General features: G+C 35.3%; 1 protein-coding gene across 5 annotated transcripts in view; it reads left to right on the plus strand.

Annotated features, from left to right (window-relative positions):
* Window positions 1-23,803, plus strand: part of SDCCAG8 (SHH signaling and ciliogenesis regulator SDCCAG8) — a 107,170-nt gene that overhangs the window by 9,205 nt on the left and 74,162 nt on the right. For all 5 annotated transcript variants that reach the window (XM_033054280.2, XM_033054278.2, XM_033054281.2 and 2 more), the window contains exons 4-12: window positions 2,379-2,492; window positions 2,893-3,018; window positions 3,315-3,455; window positions 4,809-4,873; window positions 6,606-6,794; window positions 9,849-9,987; window positions 12,581-12,733; window positions 15,002-15,136; window positions 18,180-18,296. In XM_033054280.2, coding sequence (XP_032910171.1) covers window positions 2,379-2,492; window positions 2,893-3,018; window positions 3,315-3,455; window positions 4,809-4,873; window positions 6,606-6,794; window positions 9,849-9,987; window positions 12,581-12,733; window positions 15,002-15,136; window positions 18,180-18,296 — 1,179 coding nt within the window. The remainder of the gene's footprint in view (window positions 1-2,378; window positions 2,493-2,892; window positions 3,019-3,314; window positions 3,456-4,808; window positions 4,874-6,605; window positions 6,795-9,848; window positions 9,988-12,580; window positions 12,734-15,001; window positions 15,137-18,179; window positions 18,297-23,803) is intronic.

Here is a 23,803-nt window from a genome sequence, read left to right on the forward strand (position 1 = left end):
GCTTTCAGAGAGTGGATCAAAGGATGGAGTCAAAAACAGAGAAAAATTGTGAATTTCCTGTATTGATACAGCACTGTCCCATTTCTTACTCGAAGTTTCCAGTGAGACATTCTGTGAAGTGGTGGCTTTATTCTCCTTTGCAGCTGTCCTCCATCTGCTTAAGGATATGAAAGTATTCTGAACACAGACAATGTGTAAAACTCAAAAAATGTTTAACTGCAAAAGTGCACACACACCAAAAATAAGCCCAAACCCTCATAAAATACAATATTGTCTGGTGATTTACTGAACACTGCAGAAATGCTTCTTGTGTAAGAAGAATCCAATTTCCCAAAGGTCAAGGAAAGCAAACTTAGATTATGAGTAACCTTAACCTTTTGCTTTGAGTGATGCTGAAATACCTGATGACTGCTGAATAGTGAATCACTGCAGGATCTCTAGCTAAATATAAAATTTCACAAAAACTATACTCTTCACTAACCTTTACCACACTTCTTACATATAAATAATATTGTTGCAACAAAATTCCCTTTGCTGCCCATTGATTAAAGTTGCAGTAGACATGGAAGGAGTTCATCCTTTCTTTGATTACACCCAGAAGGTTGGGCAGAAATTTTCTTTTTGCTCTACACTTCATCAGCTGAGGTCAAGGCCCAGCAAGATTGCTTCATGTAACAAGTGCAGTTCTGCAGGCTGGGTTTTGGCTAACCTAGCTGCACCCAGCCTCTGTTCCTGACACTGTTGTTACAGCTGAAGACATGATGGATTCCTGTTGTTTCCTGACAGTTTATGGGGTAGCACAGTTTCTCTCTTTCTGTGGTTTAGATGCTTGAAATTTGAGGCATTCTGGAAAAGTATGAGGTGAGCCAAATTATTTGTGATGTCAACAAAACTATTTGTCACTGTGTAGAATGCTGGCTTCTAGAGCTGCTAAACATTTATATTTTATAAATTCTTTTCAGTATAAAGTATTTGAATGTGAACGTTTCCAAGACTCAGGCATAATTGTTTCATTATTCATGATCAGATGTGTCTTTCAGTTTTGATTTTAATATTTGGCCTAATTTAAATGCAAGCCTCCCTGACCTCTATTCTTTCACCCTGTTACACATTATATTGCAAGAAAATAAATTAAAAATCCCAAATCAATTTATAATAAATTTATAATTATTATGTTGTTAAAAAGGTAAAAAAGAAGTCACAGAGGGTCATCTGTTCTTTTTGTGTTGTGAAAAAGATACTACCTGTTATTTTCTTTTTAGTAAAGAATTCCATACCATTATTGTTTACAATAGTGTTGTTTCTCAGTTTAAACATTAGAATTGTTTTTCAGTGAAAAATAATTTGAATAGAAATGGAGGTTTTTTTCACATTTTTTAACACTGCTGTGGTGTAATCTTGTCAGGGAGGCAGCTGGAGCTCTCAGCTGCAAGGTGTTCATTATGCTTTCAGAGAAGAGGGATGGGTGAATAGGAGCCAGAGAAACAGATGACTTACAAATATTATCAAGGCTATATTATATATACTTTAACAAGTGTGGTTCTCTTTTTTAAAAAACATTATGAAGTAGTTAGGATTAGGAGTTTAAATCAAGGTGAATTCTGAGTCAATAGAACATGGGGCTTATGTCTACTGAGCCAGGCAGAATACGTTGCAAATTTGGAATTCCTTCTCTAGAGGGATGTTTTTTCAGATGGTTCTGGATATCCTCCATTTGTCTCTGCAGTCATGGTTCCAGATATCTCAAGAGTGTCCCCCTGCTTTAAAACAGTCAGTACTTATATTTGGTATAATTGGACTGTAAGGTGTTTGTTGCTAGAAACTTTCACCTCCTAATTGAAGGATTATACCTTTATAAAGATTGGACAAGGAATTTTAATGCATTGTTGGCAGAACCTGTAGATAACTAGTAGATGTGATAGTTATCCATTAGTAGCTTGCTTTGCTTTTTCTGTTTTGGTTTGTGGGTATTTTGTTTGCAGTTTTGTGGTTTTTTTGCATGGTGGATATTTCAAAAGTAAAAAAACCCCAAGGATGTAGGTTTCTGAATCTTTGATCTTTTTTAGACTTCTATTATGTTTAAGAAGTATATCATGGGACATTTTTGCAGAAGAAAGTTTGTTTCTGACCCAAAATCATAGGTGTTAAAATTGTGAGTTTCAAAAATAGGGATATGCATAAAGATACTTGTTTTCCTTCAGAAGTGTGAACTAGTGCTAGAAATGTACCTGTTGTTCCTCTGGGAAGATTCCATTAACAACTCTGTGTGCATTTTGAAGCTTTACCAGAAATTTGTAGGTTGTATTCTCTGTGCAAGCAAGATCTTACTGCAATAATGGAAAATCAGAACTTAACACACTCTTCTTTACTTCCTTCAGAACCCCCCAGAAGCTGTGCCTGCAGACTTACCAGCCCTTTCTGATCTTGTTCCTATAATCAATGATCAGTCACAGTACATTAACCATTTGGAAGCAGAAGTGAAGTTTTACAAGGTATCAGACAACATATTTGACCTACTAAAACCCTGGTCCCTTAAATGTGAAGAACTGCATTAAAAGCAGCTTACACATAGACTTGAGATTGATTGCTGTTGTGACCAAAACTGAACCAAATGTAGTTCAGTAGATCCCGTACCTTGTGTCTTGGTATCTGGTGATTAAGGGTTTTTAAAGTAATTTTAATGTCCTATCACAAATATAAATAAGCATTTAAAAGTATATTTATGGGAATTTGACCTGCAAAAATACAAAATCTGTCTTTTGAGTATTCTTGGTCTCTCTAAAAAAGTTAAAATATTTGAAAATGTCAGTCTAGACTCTTGGTCTCAAGATGTATTTCAATATTGATAGCCATCTTAAGGAGTCTTTTAAATGCAATTCCTTTATCCTATAGGAGGAGTTGTGTGGGGTGAAAGATCGAGAACAGGCAGTTTTATTTGAAAATGAAGAGCTCCATCAGAAGCTGAAATTCTTAACTGCAGAATACATCTTGAGAGAACAAAGTCTTCCAGATGCCTCAGTAAGTTTTTATTTTTTGATGCTTTAATCAGTGCTCAAGGATCTGGCCAGATTATTTTTATGGAAGGGTATACAAATGCTTGTCCGCAAATGGAATTTTAGTCAAAATGTAATGAGAATTTGTTAACATGGGTTTCCTTGTATAACATCATTATTGTAGATTGCTAACCCAATTAACTTGTTTATTGGTTCTTGTAGTCTACTGAAGATTATAAGATTCAATACTTACTTAAGTACATTTTTTTTAAAAAAACGGCCAACATACTCATAACTGAAGCATTAATTCTTTTATTTTAGGCAAATACTCAGAACTCCTGGCCTGTAGGGGGTCAAGATTGTAGCACACCCCAGCCTGTCACCTCATCACCAGCACATAACAAAGATCAGACTTTTGTTCCAGCAGCTTCTGGAGACAAAGAAAAATGGCCTGTAGAACTGGTTGGTATTACCTTTCTTCACAGAGCCCTACCTTTGCAAAACTGTTCAGTGTTGTTGATTCAGTTCTGATGATCAACTTTGTAACAGACACAGGAGAAGTTTTGGTTGACTGAACCTTAATCTGAGCTCAAATTTTATCCTCTTAAACCTCATCTTCTCATTATACCCTAATTAATATTACTGTGCAGTTAGACACAGATGGCAGGTTGTATCTGCAGATGATGACTTCCCAGAGATAATTCTTGTTTAAAGATGATGGCTTCACTGTACTTTGGAGATTCTTAGGAGTAACATAGTGCCCAAACAGGTGGGAACTAGCTGGTGTAATTTATGTAGCCCTCCACAAAATTTCTTTTCATAATGAGTTGTTTTGCTCCTGGAGCAGTAAGGTACAAAAGTAGCTTTGTGCAATCTGCTTTCTCTTGGCTGAATTACACACCTTGTGCTTTTAGAAATGCAGAGGAGTCCTAGTAATTTAGAGATGTTGTCTCTTCCTGCATTTTTAGTTTCAGAGGATATTATTTTTCCTTTTGCTCTGAAGTAGTAGGGTAGTGTTGTTATCTTCTGGAAAAAATTGGCTGATTTAAAAGTTTTGATATATTTTATCCATACACATTTGTGTACTGTGACATTTATGCAATACTTTAATTCTTTTATTATATGCAATTTGGGTTTTTTTCATAGAAAAATAAAATTTTGGTTTTTTTTCACGCTGTTATTTTAGAGCTGAAGACCTCAGTGGTCTGGTCACTGATGCCTGCAGTTGTATGGAAGCTATTTTTTACAGTAATTGCAATTTTCTTCATCTGCCACATTTAAATCTGGAAAATCATGTCGATTGTAACTTCTTTCTAAGCATCATACTGAGTTAAATTTGTAGTTCTTTACCTGGTTTGTTATCACCATTGTATTTAACATTGGTGTGGTCGATTCATATACCTTGTTCTTCACCAGGTAATCAGAATAACTCACTGTATTATAAATAAATAGCCTGTGTACTTAAAGTTCTTAATAATTATGTTTTAATATCTGCTGACTTGTAGGAGAGCAAGAGCAAACTCAAAAAACCATGATCATCAGTTTCTGTGAATCATTGTAGAGAACTGAGGGCTGCAGTTGGAATTGAAACAATTTACCATATGAGGATCTGGCAAAAAAACATATTTAGAAACAAAAAATGGGAGGGTTGTTCACTTTTTAGACTTCCAGAAATGTGAAATATTTAGGTTTGTCTGCTAGTATTTCAACAGGTTTATGTCCTCAGGGGAAAAGAATGTGGGTAAAGTCTAGGTTTATTTATAAAGACTGTTATGAAGAAAGCAAGACATATCTTTTCTCCCATCTTTTCTAAAGGAGAATCTAAAACTTCATTATCAAGAAAAAGTCAATATCCTTGATGCTCAAATACAGTCTCTAAGGTAAAGTGATTTTTTTTTTCTTAAAATAATCCTTTAATAAATTTTCACTGCATAACAGCATGAACTACTTTTAATCTGAATTTAACTAAGAGAATGTCTGAATGTCTGAATATTGTATCTTCTGATAGTGTCCCTGAAAACTGATGCTCTATTAAGTTCTCTGAGATACAGAGGTAGCAAAATTGAATGTGCTGCTACTTTATAGAAACAGTAGCAATATAGAACATCTTATCTTCTTTACCCTCTTTCCCCTAAGAAAGATCATGTAAGATAGACCACTCAAAGAAAAAAGAGAAGTTACAATTTTAACTTGTGTGACAACTTCCATAATTAGCTACTTTCTACTACTTTTTAATTATGTTTTTTCCAAAATAAATAATAGTTTCATATGTTTGAAAGTGCTAGACTGTTCTGCGTGTACAAAGAGTTACTGGTAGGGAGACAAGTTAAAAGAATGCTCTCTGCATTGGTGAAACCTGCAATGTGCAAAACCAGTTGTCTTAGTGAATTTAAAGGAGGATCTTCAATTTCAGCTGTATAACCCAATGTTTTTTCCCATTGGTCTCAAGTGTTATATTTACTCAAAAATATTAATTGGAGACTAAGGTTGTCCCAGAAGTTCCTCAATTACATTATTCAACCTCTGATTTTTCCTAAGAGGCATGATCTTGCAAACAGGAAGTTTTGCAAAACTAGATTTTATTGAAGTGAGAAATTATCACTTTCAGTGGGACTATCTTCCCTTTTAACTTCAAGATTGAATGTACACAGGACTTGCTGATTTCTGTCCAACAATAGGTTTGTTGCTCCACGGCTGTCTAAGGGTATATGCAGAGCAAATTCTGTTCAGGTTGTAGTGGGTTACATGTAATAGACCAAGTACTAAAATTGGAAAAAGTGCACAGAAGATTTTCCAGATGGAAATAAGAATGCATGCAGTGTATATATCATGCGCACAGTAAATCCGATGCAACCAGAATGTGTCAGACTTCCTATGTGTGTGCTGCCCAGATGGCCTGCATAACAAACCCAAAGTTTTGGATTCATTGCACAATTTGTCAAATTGATCTATATGTGCACAGTGTGCGTTTGTCTGCAACTTCCTGATGTTAACATTCCTATTGCTTACGAGCTCCCCAGCCTGACACATGCTTGGAAGTTCTGGAGTAAATTCTTCCAAACACCTGGTAAAAATTTTGGAGATATGTAAAAAACTTAGCCTGTTTTTCTGCACATGTGTTTGACTTCAAGTTGTGTATATTGCTGGATATGAGTGAATGTTCTGATTACATCTGGATTCTACGGAGTAGAGAATAAATATTAAGTTAATGATATTATTAATAAAAGCAACAGAAAATTGTTAGAGTATTGAAATATTTATACAGCTGATATTATTTTTTGGCTAGTGACTATTATACTCTGTTCAGAAAAAGTGTAAATATACAGGTATTTCATATAATAACTTTCTGTTTAACTTCAATATTTTCTGATACTATGGGGGAAGATATAAATTAACAGTGTTGTTTTGTCTATTAATAATTTTGATTGGGCAGTTTAACTGTTATTTCTCTGTTAAAGACTTCCTTAGCCTATTGAAATGTATAAAATAAGGTTCATTACAGGGATTCCTACAGTTCTTTTTAGGTTACATTTGTAATTATGTATTGTATATGAGTATGACTTGTAGAAATATATTACTGTACGAACAGTATTTTTCATTTGTTCTTCCTAGAAAAGACCTTTCAGAATCTCAGAAGACATGCAAAGATTTAGAAGGAAGGCTGAAACACCAGAAGTCACTGTTTTCAGCCAGAAATTCTAGCCAGGTGGGTGGTCTGTGCCTGAACTGTGCCCAGCATGAGGCCGTTCTTGCGCAGACTCACTGCAATGCTCACGTGCAGACCATCGACAGGCTGACCAGGTAGGTTGTGGGGTGTGTACTTTGTGATTGGAAATATGGCTGTTTGCATTAAACCATTAAAGTCTCAATTCCTTGGGTTACATTCATAGAGAGATGTGCATTTATGGAACAAAACACTCCCAAGCTGGAGTCATAATGCTGAAATCAGTGAATGTAGGTCCCCACCACTCTGAAATCCACAATAGCTTTGCTACTTATTGCAAGTGGGAAAGAATTTTGTTTATCATGTAATTATGATAACTTGGGCTGACCAGATAATGAGGCTATTTACAGTCTGTTTCTTGCATTTTTTCTACAAACAAGTCCTTCCCTCTGTCGCACAGACATTGTGCAAGTCCATGAGTTTTGATTGATTGTTTCCTGCAAAAGTTCATTATAATACTGTAGTTGGAAATTTTTCTGTCTCCACTTTATTCTCCTTATATATGGGGAACTTTTCAGATACATCAACAATAGGTAGGATGCATTTCCTACTCCAAACACCTGTAGTAGTTCCTCCCTGACTACAATAAGACAGGGAAAAGAAGTTCTATTGGGAAAAAAATAAATGAAATTATTTGTTGCAACATTTTTTTTTAAATTCTGGCCTTTTTAAAAATAAATTTTAAAATCACAGCTATGCAGGCTGAATATATGTACGGTAATTTCACGATTACAAGCCACACGGACTATAAGCCGCATGTCCAGGTGTTGGCAAACATTTCGTTCTTTGTCCATAAATAAGCCGCACCCGAGTATAAGCCGCTCTGTTGTTCGCAGCGAGGACCCGCGTGCAACAAAGTTGCCAAATAGTAACAGAACTGCGGCATGGCGGGGTTTACTGGCTCGGCTCGGGCTGTGCAGGCTCAACCCGCTCGGGGCTGCCGACGGGGCCAGGTGGCCCAGCTCGGTGGAGGCGCTCAGGGCCAGCTGCCGCTGCCACTGGACTCGCTCACCCCAGCCTGGCGCTGCCCCGTGGTGGCAGGCAGGGACGGAGCCCACCGGCACCCGCGGCGGCGGCAGGCGGAGACAAAGCCCACCGGCCCCTGCGGCAGCGAAGGCAGGAGGGGAAGGAGCACCCCGCTCCTGCCGCGGCAGCAGAGGGCGGGGACAGAGCCTGCCTGCTCCTGCAACGGCAGCCGGGGGCAGGAGCCCCCCACTTACCCCACAGGCTGCGGGGATGGCAGCATGGAGCCCCCGCCTCCTCCCTGAGCCATGGGGATGTCAGCACAGAGCCCCCCGCCTCTCCCCCGCCTGAAGGAGGGAGCTCCTCTGCCTCCCCCCGCCCTCGCGCTGCTGGCACTGAGCTTGCCCCACCCACCGCGCAACACAGTAACCAATTTGTAACAATCGCGAAATCCTGGGATTTACTGGCAGGTGCTCAGCTCGGCACCCTGGCTGGCACTTCCACGGTTGTTAACGTCAGAAAATTATTCACGTATTAGCCACTCCTGAGTGTAAGTCGCATTTCCGGTGTGGGAGCAAAATTTTAGTCAAAATGATGCGGCTTGTATTCATGAAATTACTGTAATTCAGCGATCCCAATGTTAAATTCTTTTTCTTAAGGAATTCAGCCAGTCAATCATGTCCAAAAATCTCTCCCTTTCTACTTGCTAGAAATAATGATAGGATACTGCAACTTTCTCAAAGTTTGTTAAACAGCCATTTATTGTCAGATAGCTGAAGCTTCTTAGAATTTCTGAAGTATTAAAATGAGCCTGAGATGGAATAGTGGATCATTTAGAAACAGGGAGACTGAAGGGACATAGAACATATATGTACTCAGTTAAGTGGCCACTATCCCTCTGCACTAGGTGATTATTGCCAGGATTTATATATTTTTTTCTATTATCAAATCCAAAAATTTTCTGGCAAAGCTCTGTTGCTGAGAAGTCATGTTTCAAAATCTGCTTTTGTAACAAAAATAATTATTTGTCACAGATGTTGGAAAATATGAACAAACTGTAAATCTGTACATTCTTGTCCTCTTATATTACAGTGAGCTTGAAATAAAAGATTTGAACTGACCTCTTGATGTATCTTAAACTGTTATTTCATTTGGAGGTTTAAGATACAGTAATTTCATGACTATAAGGCACACCAGATTATAAGGCACACCTCCGGGAGTTGGCAAATTTTGCAACTTTGTACATTATATAAGGCGGACCAGACTATAAGGCGCACTTCCGGGTTTGGACCAAAATTTTAGTCAAAAGGGTGCGCCTTTATAGTCGTGAAATTACTGTAATCTAAAAACTACCTCTACTTGAGGTGCAGTTTATTAAAAACAAGGGTATTTAAGTAGGAGTTTTCAAAGGTACTTTATCCAATTAAAAAATGAAATGAAATTTCAAAGTATGACTGCTAGGTCTCTGGCAAATACACAAAAATGTGTTAACATTTCACACAACATTAAGAACACAACGGTATTTAACCAGAATCTTGAGCTGTATCTAAATCACAGACAATTAAACTTAATTTAAAAGCTTTTAACATATCAAGGTAGTGAAAAGGTGAAGTTAAGTATTACAATTTTACTAACTTTCCTTTACCATTTAGTAGAGATTTTAGTGTCTTAGTAAACAGAAGTTCAGAAGAGTTGTAGAATCCAGGTGTCCTATTGTTTGGCTTAGTTCCAGTTTGCAGCAAATGGGTTTAGGTTGTCATTTGATAGACTTAGCAATTACTTGTTCAACCTAACCCTTCCTTTTTATTATTTTTTCCCTCTTTTACATTTAATGACAGTGTAATTCCTTATTGCCTATTTTTTTAAAATTTACATGGATCCCCATTTTGTTACATCAACACTGTGTGCTGTACATTGATGACTTGAGATCTGCTCTCTTTACTGGCAGTTTCTCTAATGGTCCATCCTTCTGAAACTAAGGACTGGTAGTCAAGCAAATGATATTTTCAATATCTGCCACGCTTGCAGTATGCTTTCACCCATGCTTTGCTTACCATCCTTAGGTCTTTTATGTATTTATATTTTATAATTGGTATACCTGTTGTTTAGGAGTTTTTCTCTTACAAAAAGATATAGAAGTATCTGGGTTGTTTTTTTCTAATGCGTAGAGAAAGAGATGACTTGATGGATGCACTTGTTTCACTGAGACAAAGCATGAAAGAGATGCAGCAAAGAGAATCTAATGCGTGTAAGCAAGTTGAAGATGCTGTGCAAATGGCAGAAGAGGCCAATTTTGAAAAAACAAAGGTAAATCCATCACTAAATTACAGCTTTTTAGTGTTCAGATCTAATACAAATGTTAATTAGTTTTCATTCTAATGAGACAATACATGCATAAGACCTTTGTCATATATTGATATGATGTAGATTTAAAACAACTGCACCATGTGACTGTTTCTGAACAGTAACAGGAGTTCTGTATTCAAGATCTTAAATTCTCATCAATACTATGAGGAGTGCTTCATCTTTTAATTGATGTACTTTCACAGCTAGGTGATACAATTTGAGTTGGAGAATTTTCAAAGATATTCATGATATGTAAGAGAATAATTTTGACATCACATTTCTCACCTGCTCAGGAAACTATAGTTAAAATGCTTACAAAAAAACCTTTTGCCTCAGATAAGAGCAGTGCAAGAAATGATTGACTATTAGAGCTCTTTGAAGATGAGAAGTCTTGTCTAATGCTACCTGCAGGAAGCTTCTGGTGTTATGTAAATAAAAATGATAAAACCAGTTTTGATCTAATGCTTGTGTTAGTTCTAGTTCTGTACACAATCAACCTATATTGACCTAAATTATTTCCTTGATAGTTAGTGACATCTACTGTACTATAAGTGAATTACTGGAATTGAGAGAGGGTTACTTTGGTTTGGTTTTTGTAACTGAATGAAAACAAGATTGATATAATTGTTCTATTGATAAAATTGATGTTATTTATCCAGTGCTGTAAGAGAAGAGTGTGCTTGTAGGGCTGTGTGAAGTGCTACCTGTTTGTCTACAAGGCTGAATAGTAGTCTGGGTTTTTTTCACACTCCAAAACTTTTAATATGAAGGAACAGGGAATATATATTTTACTTATATTGCATTAATTTTGCCTTTTTACAAGTACTGATATACTTCTTGGTAAGTCCAAGCAATCCTCTTTTTTCCCTGTCCTATTCTACCCTTAAGTGCTGTTTTTCTTGATAACTAGCATGGAATCCCATAGAACAGTCCATGTAACAAAAGAGAGAAGTTAACACATTAAGCTTTCAAATACTATAATTGCAATTTTATCAGCCTGTTGACCCGAAGTCTAATCTCAGGTGCTTATCATTTAAAACCACAGTTTTTTCTTGTCTTTTGGTTGTCTCTGTAGTTTCTGGCCTCTTGTTTATTACATAGAGCAGAAAGGAAATCTGTTATGTTTAAGTTTATATAGTTGAAGCAAAATCAGGAATATATTTTCAACACAAATGTCATAAAAGAGTAATTATTTGAACTGCTCATTGTATAGTCAGAACAATGGAGCTAACAAAATACACATTTCTTCTTGAAATGCAACTAATGCCACTGCTTCCTTCTAGAGTGGCATTGGTTTGGATGTCTACCAAGCTACAGCAGTTTTATGCAGGCAATTGTTTGCTGAAGTTGATGATTCTTTCCTACCAAAAAGAATTCAGTGCCATAACAGAGGGATTCTCACCACGGTAGATTTGGGACACAAAACTAATGGAGATTGCTAGAGCATTTTCTCTAAAAAAAGCATGGTTTAACTTGCTCCCTTCATGAACAGTCCAAAGCAAAAAAAAATTAACTTGGGGGATTAGCTTTGAGTAAAAGAAATATAAGCAGTTAAAAAAAAAATTAATTTGAAAATAAAGGATAATAAGTTAGAATTCCTAAAGGGAGGTTACTCTAGCTTCTTTGGAGCAGAATGTGTTGGATATCAGTGGAATGTTGAAATTAAATCTAGTTTACTCATAGGCTCGCAAAACTCCCTTCAGGGTGCTTTGAATACTTGGACTTACTTGTAATGGAATAGTGTATTTCTGATTTAAACTGACATAACACTCAAATTCTACACTTTGGCAGAGATACAGCAGCATAAATGGATAAATATCTTCTTTTTTCCCTAGCATTTTTAGACAATAGTGAAGACAGTGTTTTGAGAGTGTTCTTGAACTTGTTTCTTCTTTTTTTATAGAAAATCCATCTATAACCCCGTGTTTTAGCACCTGAAATTAAGCAGTACTTTATGAGGCATTTAGTAGAATTAATTTTTGACAAACCCGAAATTTATTTGTCAAACTTTTTTTGTATTTTTTCTGACTGTTTTCAGGTTTCTTAGCATTCTGCACTCAGTAATTCATTTTAGGAGGAGACTAAGTGGGAGTGCATACATTTTATTAATTTTTCTTTCAGTGCTTTAGTTAGATAGTAACCACTGCATTTGCAAGGAGTCAAATACTGGAGACTGAGTCTAGTGATGTGCATTCAGAATTTTTAAATTTTAAATGTGAGATAAATTATCATATTTTTAGAAGAACAGCTATTTATTTGGAAAATTCACACAGAAAAATGCTTCCATATTTGCCATGATTTCTAAAAGCATTTTAAATTTCCCAGTTACACTAGGGCATGTCTATACCTACAAATATATACATCTGTTTTTATTCTGTTTGTTCTATTCTACATGTTAACACAGTAGGATATGTATAAATATCATAATAACTGCATTTTAAAAAAGACATTTCTAATAAGAAAACTGGTTTCTTTGAAGATAAATAGAAGATAGATACCATGTTTGTTTAAAAATTTTGGTTTTCTTTCACTTAAGCAAATCATGGTTTTTTAGGCTCTAGTCCACTGTGAGCAACTGAAAAGTGAGATGGAACGACAGAAGAATTATCTTGAAAAGGAGTTGGCTGCCCAGCTAAATAAGAGGGCTGATGAAAAAGAAGCACTGAGGCGAGAAATGAAGAAGGAAAGAGAGGACTTGGCAGCAATGGTATGAGTTGGCTCTTCTTCTATTTGTGTATTACTATGAGTGTATCATCCTGTTTAAACTTTGCTTGTCTTTTTTTTTGGGGTGTTTGGTTTTGGTGAGAACTCAGTCACTTCTACCATTTCTTTAAAGCAGTGGTGGATAAGTGATCCTTTGAGTTTGAATAACTGGGTTTTGTGTTGTAGATATATACTAGGTTGTTGATGGTACGCACTTTATTTTAGTCTGCATAATATTTTTAATGCACTGTGTCAGAGTAAGAAAGGATTAATTAATATGTGATGCACAGTTTATACCTATCTCTTTTACAAAAATTATTATTTAGTTTGCCAAGGCAAGCATTCAAGAAGTTAGCACATGTCAAATTTAGGATTCTTTGCTACTTTGATCCTATATATACATTAATGTTACAATATCATAATTTCAAAGTGATCTTACATATGTTTAGTTTTCCCACCTGCAGAAATGTGTTGGAATCTCTTTTCTCACTTTTACTAATGTTTATAAACTCTCTGAGACAGAATCTGTTTCATCGTTTATGCCACGACCATTGTGATAGTCTTGATAACCTCGTTTTAGGCTTCTAGATGCTGCTGTAGTTTAAGTATAAAACATGAGGGTTTTCTGCCCAATGGAGTCTACAGAGGAAAGCTCAACTAACAGCAGTAAGCCTGTGATAGAGGAGGCATTTCTAAGGTGATTTAGATGAGAAGAAATGTAGAGAGATAAATACTTCATGAATTAATGACTTTCATGTTTGTTTGATCTGCGACATCTTCAACCATTTCTGGTGCAGGTTTGGAAACAATGGAGTGAATTTCTCTCCTGATTGTAGACTTTTTCTTATTTTTTGGGCTTTCTTTTATAAGTTGTATGGCTTATTTCTAAAACTCCACAGAGCACAGACTGAGTAAAATAAACCATTTAAGTGTGTATAAAAAAACCTCTTTGACTCCAATTCCAGATACAAAAACAGGTATTAAGCACAGTGATAGGGACTAAGGGATAGTTAAGTACGTGAACTGATCATCAGTGATCTGTTGCCAGGGAAACTGAAATTTAAAAAATAACTGTTCACTGCAGACATTATTGAGCAATTCCTAGTTTGACTCCTTGCTATCTATTATAAGTTATCCCTTTTATGAAGTTTGTTAGAAAGTTGCTTTAAAGCAGTGTATTCACTGCAAAATGCAGCCTATTAGACAAGCATTTCATACTTTTTTTTGGTAGACTTTCACTCCATGTCATCACATTAGTTTGTATTTCATCACTCACTGAGATGTGTTTTACTGGAACCAATTCTCACTTTAAGTAGTTGTAGACTTTTTTTTAAGTCCTGCATATAGATTAAACAACATATAGTGACACCATGATGATGTTATAGGCCTGGTAATTAAACGTATGAGATGACTTTGTAGAAAATTATGATCTATGTTAATGATTTACACGTATGATCAACTACTTTTATGTTTTAGGATTATGAGGTGGCAGAAATGGTATACTGTGGATCAAGTCAAGATTCATCTGAATATTTTATTGCTTACTTTAAGAAATGTTTTTTTTTTGAAGGGGAGAATTGGCATGATAACAACATAAATCAGAATATATAATCCTCTCGATTTGGCTTTATATTTCTGAAAGTTAACCTAGAACTGTCAGACACCATTATTTCCACTTATATTAGTAAGCTTCATAGCTAAATAACTGAAGGTTCACTGTCTCTGTTTTATTGTTACATTTTTTAATCATTCAGCAAAATTTTATCTGAATTACATTAGAATTTTTAATATACTATTTCTATAGGAGTTTTGTACAACAGTATGCTTTGATCTATAGTGTTGAAAAGTTTTCTGGACTTGAAAGTAAAGATCTGTGGTTGCAAAACCAGTTTTCTTTAGCTGGGGGAACCTGATTTGGTTTGAATCAATCTACGTAAGGATGGATAAGAAGTTGTTAAACAGTACTCTTACCTTGCAAAACTAATGTAGCCAGCTGCTCTGACACCTGGAGACTAGTGCAGTCAATGAAATGTTTCAAATAAACTACTGTATGATAAATAAAAAACAGTGAACCCATTAACCAAATAATGTAGCCACATTATATTATTAGTAATATAGGATATATTTTGATTGTACATGCTTGATTTTTTTATTACATTTTTAATATTATGTATTTTGTCTACATACAGTTGGTTTTTAGGAGAAAGTTCCACAAGAGTTTGTTCTGTGGTTGGTTAAATTGCATCATTACAGTGTTCTTGGATTTTTTCAGGTGACAGCTTTGTCTAAGGATGTGGCTGTTTTGGAGGCTCAAGTAGAGAGACTTACAAGGGAAAAGAATTCTCTAGTTAGTGAGTTAGAAGAATCACAGGGCCAGCTTGCATCTCATGAAATGGAGATGAATAAGGTAAGTGCATTTATAAATGAGTATTGATCTTGGTTTTCCTTATCATTGTGACCTGAAAGAAGAGAATTTTTACTTTGTCCATTTTCCTGGTTTGGTAGGGAATGTGTGGTAACTGTAGACTTCATCTCAGTATCTCAGAGGCACTAGAGCTGTCCCAGTTGCAGAAGTAAAAAAATAACTTTTTCTGTTTCCAAGTCACCTTGTCATGCAGAAGCTAACTTTTCTACTTTGCCACTTATGAGGGTCACTATTTAAAACACTGTCCCAGTGTTTCAGTAAAGAATTGATTTTATTCTGAGTGAGACAGCATAGAATTCAACAGTGTCCTTAATTGCTGCCTGTGGGATTTGCTGTGCTAAAATAAAGGGAACTACATCAAATCACTGTTTTTCAAGTTCTTTCCTTTAGACTTTTTATGTTGCATGCTGCTTAATTCAGTACTATTGTTAGTATTGCTCTTACAAAGATACATTTTAGTTAAGAATTACAGCTTAACATGCATCCTGTGTAGGTGTATCATTCTTGGGTGCTTTCTTTTGCATGTTTCTCAGCCAATAAGAGCCTTAAGGGGGCTCATAACATGAGAAAGAAAGAAAGAAAAATATTTGTTACATTCTCTTGAAATGTCTATATTCCTTACCAATAATCCCAGGGCCCATCCTACCTCCCCAGTTTTTTACTGCAAAGATTTGAGGACCAATTTATTCTTTGGGCCTCTAGAGATTTCAGAAGAGGTTTTCAACAGTTCCTGTCTTCCCCTGCTGCCCCTGGCTGATAGAAAGAGGCAAAAGTATTGCAGAAAATTCACAGCAAAAAAGTCATCCCAACTTAGTAGAAACTTTAATTTTAACTGAAAGACAAATAGTATTTAAAAAATGTCAGAATGGTTTGATTTACCAATTCTGAAACACAGTTTTGGTCTTTCAGGCTAGGTTCACAAATGACTGCCACTAGTTACAGGGGTGAGTAGGTTATAAAAGAGGCAGGACGTACAAATATTCATTGGTCTGAAAAGAACAATTTTGTACCCTACCAGTTTGAAGTTACCTCTCTGGAGTTGATACTGTGGTTCCAGCCCCTGCTTCAGTTCATGTTAATACAAAGTTGAATAGGTGGTCACTTTGCAATAGTCTAATTATTGCACTGTCCTGAGAGATTGGAATACTTCATTTGTGTCCCTGTACTAAACTGGGAAGTCTTGAAAATCCTGGATGAACCTACCAACCACTGAGCTGACAGGACTGTGTGCATCACCCTGACATTTTCATTTGCTATGTGACATCTTTGCTTGTGGATCTAACTCCTTGTTTCCAGACTCAGTTTGCCATTATTAAAAATAGCAAATAGCAACACTTTTGTTTTGAGTTTTATCCAAAATATTGTTTTTCTTCATGCACCAAAAGTCAGGGAAAGGAAACATGGAGTGAGGATCTATTTCTTTCATTCTTGAGAAGACTGAAAAATCCATTATTAGGACAGCACCATCTGCTGATTCTTCTGTGTTATTCCCTTTGTATAGTGTGTGGAGGAGCTGAAGGCGAGGGTTGCTGAATTTTTTTTATTTCACTTGGAGGAAGTGACATACTGCATTTTGTTACATCCTTCAGATAAAGGAAGGAGGAGGTAGAAATCCAGGGTTTGCAAACTATGCAGTTGCATCTCAAGATTTTTTTAGTTGCATATCGTATTTTAGTGTTTAAAAAAATGTTTCAGAACTCTGCCATTTTTCAGAGCATTTGCTGCTTTGCATTATTTGCAATGGCTAAATTCACAAGCTGTCCTTTGAATTTATAAGTGATGCTACTTCCTAAAAGTTATGGTGGCAGTTGGTTTAGTTTTCTTCCTGGAGTGATTTCATTGCAGTATGCATATTTACTTTTTCCCTACCTTTTTTTAAGGAGAAAAAAAAAACAAAAGTGAAAATGAGAAGAGTTATAAGACTGAAAAACAGAAATTAGTTTGGGTTGTGGAACATGTGAGAATGTTTTTGAGAAGCACAGAGGATTGTAGCAGCAAATTAAAAGGGTGTAGATTTAAGAAGCAAGTGCTGAAAGAATATGAGCAAGGCAGGAAAGTAGAGAGCTGGAAAGAAAGTTGACTAAGAGGAGCTGTGAGTAAACACATTTGCATTCTCACTAAGGAATGTGCATGCATTTGGTTGGTTAATTAAGGTGAAATGAACAGGCACAAATTGGGGGTGATGGCACAGGATAAGGACAAAAAGGGGACAGTTTAGATTGAAAATTGGAAGAATTAGCAACCCTGCACAGCAGTAAAGTTATGTGGAAGGGATTAGTGATCTAGTTTTGTTTTGATTTTTTTTTATTTCTTTCACTTTCTCCTAACCCCTTTCACATATCCTCTGAAGTTGAGCTGCCAGATGGAAAGGATTGAGGGGATAATATAACAAACACTTCAACAGCAGAGAATAATTGTCCTCTGTAGAAGTGATTTCCTGAAATGTTGCTTTGATCCATTTCTTCTGGACCATGTATCTATTTAAATAAAACTTATTTTAAAAAGAATTTATCTTCAGTTTGCAATAAGTTTGTAATGCTCTGATCAAACTTTGAAAATTATTGTGTTAACATTTAAACAATTTCTTTCCCAACAGTGTAAAATTGGCAAGTTAAAATATACCTTTAATTAGGAGTGTGATAGATGCCTTACTTCTAGGTTTTGAAAGTGTTGACATAGACTTTCTTGGGATTTTACAGAGAATGAGAGAAGAGTATAAAACCAGCAACTGTCATTTAACTGTAGTCATATATATTTACAACATAAGCATTTATACTTAGCAAAATCTTGATCCAAATGTATTTGAATCTAGAAGGTGCTGCATATGTCAAAGTTAATGACTATATATAGAATTCAGATCCACCTTTCTATGTAAAAAAATTACGGTTTGTAGACCTAAAATATCTGTAAATTAAAAACATGTTGCATTTCAATGACCTGTAGAGGGCACCAAAAGATCTAATTGCAAACCCTGGTCCATGGATTCTTCAAGCTAACAGATCATGTTGTCTGTGTAATCTAACAGGTGTGTGGAGAAATGCGCTATCAGTTGAATCAAACCAAAATGAAGAAGGATGAGGCAGAAAAGGAGCTCAGAGAGTACAGAACAAAAACTATAAGGGAGCTTGAAATTAAGGACCAGGTAAGAGATAATACTGCTATAACTTTGCAGTTATTAGTAACCTAAGTAGGGTATTTTCAGAAGTGGAATGATTCATTTTTCTAATAGTGGTCATTTATTACTGTTAAATGGTTTAAATTAATGGCAAAAAGCCAGCTTTTACTGCTAAATAAATACCTCTTGGTTATCTTAATCTTGTTTTCAGCCCTAGTGTGTTCAGTTTTGCGCATCACTCATTCCATGCTTTCATACAGAATTACTCTATCATATTATTCATACCAGCTACTTAAATTCTATGTACTGTATACATGTGTTTATACACTTTTTCTCACAAATAAATCCACACATAATTACCTATACATGCAGCCTAACAGCACATTAAAGACTTGAAGCATAACCTAATGATACCAAAAATGAAAATCATTTATCTTCCAATTTCTTTAAATATTCACTGTTACTGAGTGCTGGAATTCATAGAAAAGTTTAAAAAAACAAAACCAAAACAAAAGTAACCTTCTAGAAAAAAAAAAAATGGAATAAAATCCACTTGGCATTAACTATTGCTTATTTAAAACTGGGGTTTATATTAACACAAAAACCAGTATATGCCTTACAGGTAATCTGTGAGAAAACATCCCAGGCAGTGAGAAAGATTATTAGAGTAACCTGTAACATGCTTGCCAAACAGTTTGAACAGGTGTAATCTTCATCTTTTGAAGTGCCCTTTTTCTTGAGGTTCTATCCATTTTTCTCTAGGACTTCAAACTTTCAGTATTCCTTCTTAAGTTATGATTTGCACATAAGAGTCTTCTGAATACACAGATATACAAGATGCACATGAGGATGTTTTTTTTTAATATGCTTTTTGTTATTTGAGCAACCTGTCAAACAGGTTTTGGACCATTCCTTCTTTTAAATAACTGAACAAATAATTTCCTGTATAAGAATAAATGTAGGGGGAAAATTAAGTATTTCAAAAATTAAATTTTTAATTACCAGTTCCTCAAAAGCTGCATGTAGGACAGTAAGTTTATTAACTTAATAGTACAGGCTTACTCTGGAAGCGATATTAATTCAAGTTATAATGAAAATAAATGTAAAATCCAAAGGAGGGGCTTATTAGGTGAAATAACCCTTCAGCATGTCTAGAAAATGTTACAGCGCAGAAGAAGAGTGGTCTTAACGCAGTCTTTTTTTCAAGGTTTGCTTTTTTTTTCACTCCTGCATCCTTTAGGCCTAAGGACACTGAAAAACAAAAACCAGGCTTGTCGTCTGTGTCTTGACAGATATCACAGATAAAAGAGTTGGCATAATCTTGGCATACAAATAAAACAGGATGTGTTTAATAAGATACTTGAAGAAGTATCTTGGATTTTAAATCCTATTTTTCAACTTGCTTGAGGATTGCCTTTTGAACAAATTACAAAATTTAACAAAATATTTTAACCTCATATGATGACATACTGGTGTTCTAATCAGTGTGTTGCTGAATACAGCGAAATGTGGTGATTTATAATTTGATATAAAGTGAAATTATCTGAGAGAGAGTTCCTATCAGCAAAAATTATTAGATAATTAGATAAATATACGATAATGAGTAATTATGTTATTATATTGTTCAAATATGGTTGTTGGTTCATCAAAATAAAGGAACACAAACAATTTTGAAATTCTTAGACTCAGTATCTAGCAGCTGTTTTTTAGCTGTGGATCCAGTGACCCAAAAAGTTCTGTATATGTCCTCGGATTATTTAACACGTTCAAGGCAACCCAAGAAGAGTGTTAGAGTGCCTTGTTCTGTTGTTGCTTGTTGGCTGGATATTTTTAAATCAAATTTTAACAAATGTTAATAAGTTACTGCAAATTATTTTGTTTTTAAAAAATTAAAAACAGTTCAATCACATCTATCTTTGTATTTAAAGAAAACCTGAAATGTTTTATCTTATGTGGCACTGAATAGCAAATAATAATTGTTCTTTGGTCTCTCAGCCATGACCTGACCTTCTGGCTAAGAGACAAAGCTGATACCTTCCTTGGCCACCATCTGTTCATAATAAATACATATTTATTTTTTTAAAGTAGAGAGACAATAATGTATGAGTATTTTCATGCTATTCTGTATTAAATGATGGTTCTTTCTCTTTCAAAAGCAAAGGTTCATGTTCTGAATTGCCTTTTATTATATTGAGAGAGAGTTTACTGTTTCTTGAGGTATAATTGTATTTTTAATTGTGCTGTGGATAAATTACAGTTTTGAAGACATTTCTTAGTTCACATGGAGTGACTTTTAAAAAAGGATTAAAATTATTCAGGTGTGTCAGAATAGGCAGAAAGCCCCACATGTACAATTTAGGATCACCAGACACATATATCTGTATGTCAAGTAAATACAGGTTAGTGTTTATCATATACTGGCATTTATAAATATTATTCAGAATTGAAATTATATCATTAGGAAGCGTAAAGAGAGTATACGTTTTTGGTCTTACTCCCTTTTACCTTAATATCTTTTTCCCTGTATTTATTGTTTGCTTAGGACTAATACCCATGTGTCAATATCTGTCATAACTCTGTTATTAACATTTTGCATTAATATTTCTTAAAAATTAAGAAGCAATGAGCAATGTTGCCATTTAAATTGAATAGCTGTTTTGTTATATCATCCATCATGATCCTGATTAACATCAGGATTACAGAGGGAGGTGGGGGGAAAGACACGTACCAAACAGTTTCTCTGCACAACACCCACATCTGTTCCTCTGGCCCGATATGTTGTAAAGTAGCATAACCTACAGCCCTCTCTTCTTCTCTCTCAGCCAGCCCTCCCATTGTGGATGTAGCTGTGCTGAAATAACAGTGCATTACTTAATACTTTTACTGCTTAGGAACAAGCTTTATAAATCATACGAATATAATGCCTTCATGGCAGTAAACTGTGTCCACACTAGGGGTTGTACTAGCACAGCTATATCAGAGAAAAGTCACGCCCTAACCTAAATTGCTGTTATTAGAACAAAAATTGTGTGGCATATTTGACACAGCAGGGCTTCACTTTTATAATACTTTTTTTGTTAATTTGTAAGCACTGCATGGCATAATTTATGCATTTCTAACAGAAATCATACTTCTGACACACTATGAAATTATGCCTCAGATTAACATCACTTGCTCTTTTCTGTTCTGCCTTATAAAAATAAAAATGAAGTTCACTGTTAATAATTTGCTTTCTGTTTGTCTGAAATAATTTTTATTTAGTGTATAAAATCTTGCAAGCTTCATCATATAGAAGTGAAAACAGTTTTTAATATTGGGTTTTGCAATCCAAGCCAATTTGGGCATCCTGCTTATTAGACAGTTCTTACCAGTAGCATGGCTCCACTGGGAGCTGTGGTGTCCTTGTAGCTTTTCAATTTTGTTTTATCTGATTCCACAAAACATGATAAATACTTTGTGTAGAAATAAATCCAAGCTAGTAATCTTAACCTGAAAAAAAATCTTTAAATTTGGGCAGATACAGTTTGAAGGGGGGATTACAGAATGCTCTTGCCTGCCTTCTAGGCTACAGAATTAAAAGCTTTAGAAACATTGTACTAAAACCCACAGGTTTATAAGAGTTGCCTGCATTGCAATTCATAAGTCCAAATAAAAAGAAGTTGAGACTCACTGACATGCATAACCTATACAAATAGGAAGAGCTACACACCAAAACATTTTTGTGCAGTATGACAGAACCTAAATGATGCCTCTGTACATTATAGACTGACAATTTTGCAGACAAATAAAAATCTGGCAAAATTGCAGTCCAAAAGCATTTTGCCAAAGGGTATTTTGGGAATGTTTATCTCATTTGTCATAAATCCGTGATTTATAGTAACCTAATTTAGATGTTATAAGAGGAAAGATTACTGACTCTGTCTTCATCAAAAGTAGTTCAGGCCAAGTATTTGGGTATATATCCTGGAAATGCTTTAGATTATCCAAAGCAAGACCAGTAACACCTTTCTAAAGACCATGATTCACTGAAATGTCTTTTTATGAATAGATATCAAGCTTTCATGAGTCAGGCTTTAAAATACTAGAGTTTTCAACAGCTGTGACATTCAGCATATCACCAGATGTTTGAAACTTGCAAGTTTTAATAACTGGTGAAGAGGGGTTGGGATTATATGTTATGTGTATTCTTGTAAAAATCTGTATCTGTATCTGATATTCTGTTTCCTTATTACTTATAAAGATGCTCTAAAAATTCTGTTTAGAAAAGAAATTTTATTAAATCAGTAAACGTATACTTGAGTCATATTTGGCAAGGGGGGAAACCCCCAAAACTCAGAAGATAGCGTGAAACGGTCAGCATGAAATTTTCTTACCTGGTCTGACCTTGAGTATAACGGTCTTAAAATTAGCAAACCCAAATTACTTTTGGACAAGAAAGCATTAAGGAAGTGTGATATTCTTTACTGTAACTGAACTCTTCCTAATGAATAATTTTTTTGTTTTGTGCATTCAATGCATTAATTGGAAAATGAGTAAATAAGGAGTGAAATGGCAGTACTTTAAGCCTTGCTTTGATATTAATTTTCTGGCCTGCTCAGGAGGAACGTAATTCTTTTTTATATCTGAACTTACTTGCTCATCTCAAGATTTTTGAGGAAGACATTGACCTACAACCCTGCAATATATATATAAAATTATAATATGGCTGCTGCTCCTCTGCTATGGCATAGCTTTCCTCTATCAACCATCCATTCCTCAAGGATCAGTGGTATGAGCAGCCTTCATTAAATTCCTTAAGAAAAATCCTTGGGACTAGGATTCCCAGTAGTAGACTTTTCTTTACTCACTTTTCTGCATTTTCTGCTTTCCCTAAGCATCTAGCTTGCTAAGAGGAATAACACAGGATCAGGATTTTATTGTTCATAGGTGTAGTTTGACCTATGTAACCTTGATCCCTGTTCTGTTGTCCATAGTGATGTCACCCCACAGTATATGGAAAAACTGTTTATATGCATTAAAAATTATTCAAATAGGAAAAGAATTGCAAATATCTTGATATACTGGGTTTGCATACTTAAATAAATACTTGGTTTCTATTGGTTTATGGTTTTTTTATCAATAGTCATTGTGTCAACAATCAGAAGAAAAAGAGTGTAAAAGTCCCTATCACTTGTCAGTTGTTATTGCATAGATTTTCTTTTCAGCTATTTCTTCATGCTGTCCAGGAAGTAAGAACCAATCTCACATCAACAGTCTTAAATAGTGTTAGGAAGGATAAAAGGAACAGGTTTTGTTCTCTCCAGTTTTTCAATAATGAAGTAGGTGTAATCTTCCCCTTCCTTCTTTCTGCACGCATCCTTCCTTTTCTGAAATTTTTATCAGCAAGTGAACCATGTATTTTGCACTGTCTCATGGTCCCCCATCTCCCACCTGTACAATCCATTAACCAAAAAAAAAAATCATCTTCTTCCACTGTGAACAAAATCACTTTCTTATCTCTGCTGGTGGCTGCTGAGCTAATCTGTAGTACAGCA

This window comes from Catharus ustulatus, chromosome 3 (genome assembly GCF_009819885.2).
Source record: "Catharus ustulatus isolate bCatUst1 chromosome 3, bCatUst1.pri.v2, whole genome shotgun sequence".
NCBI lineage: Eukaryota > Metazoa > Chordata > Aves > Passeriformes > Turdidae > Catharus > Catharus ustulatus.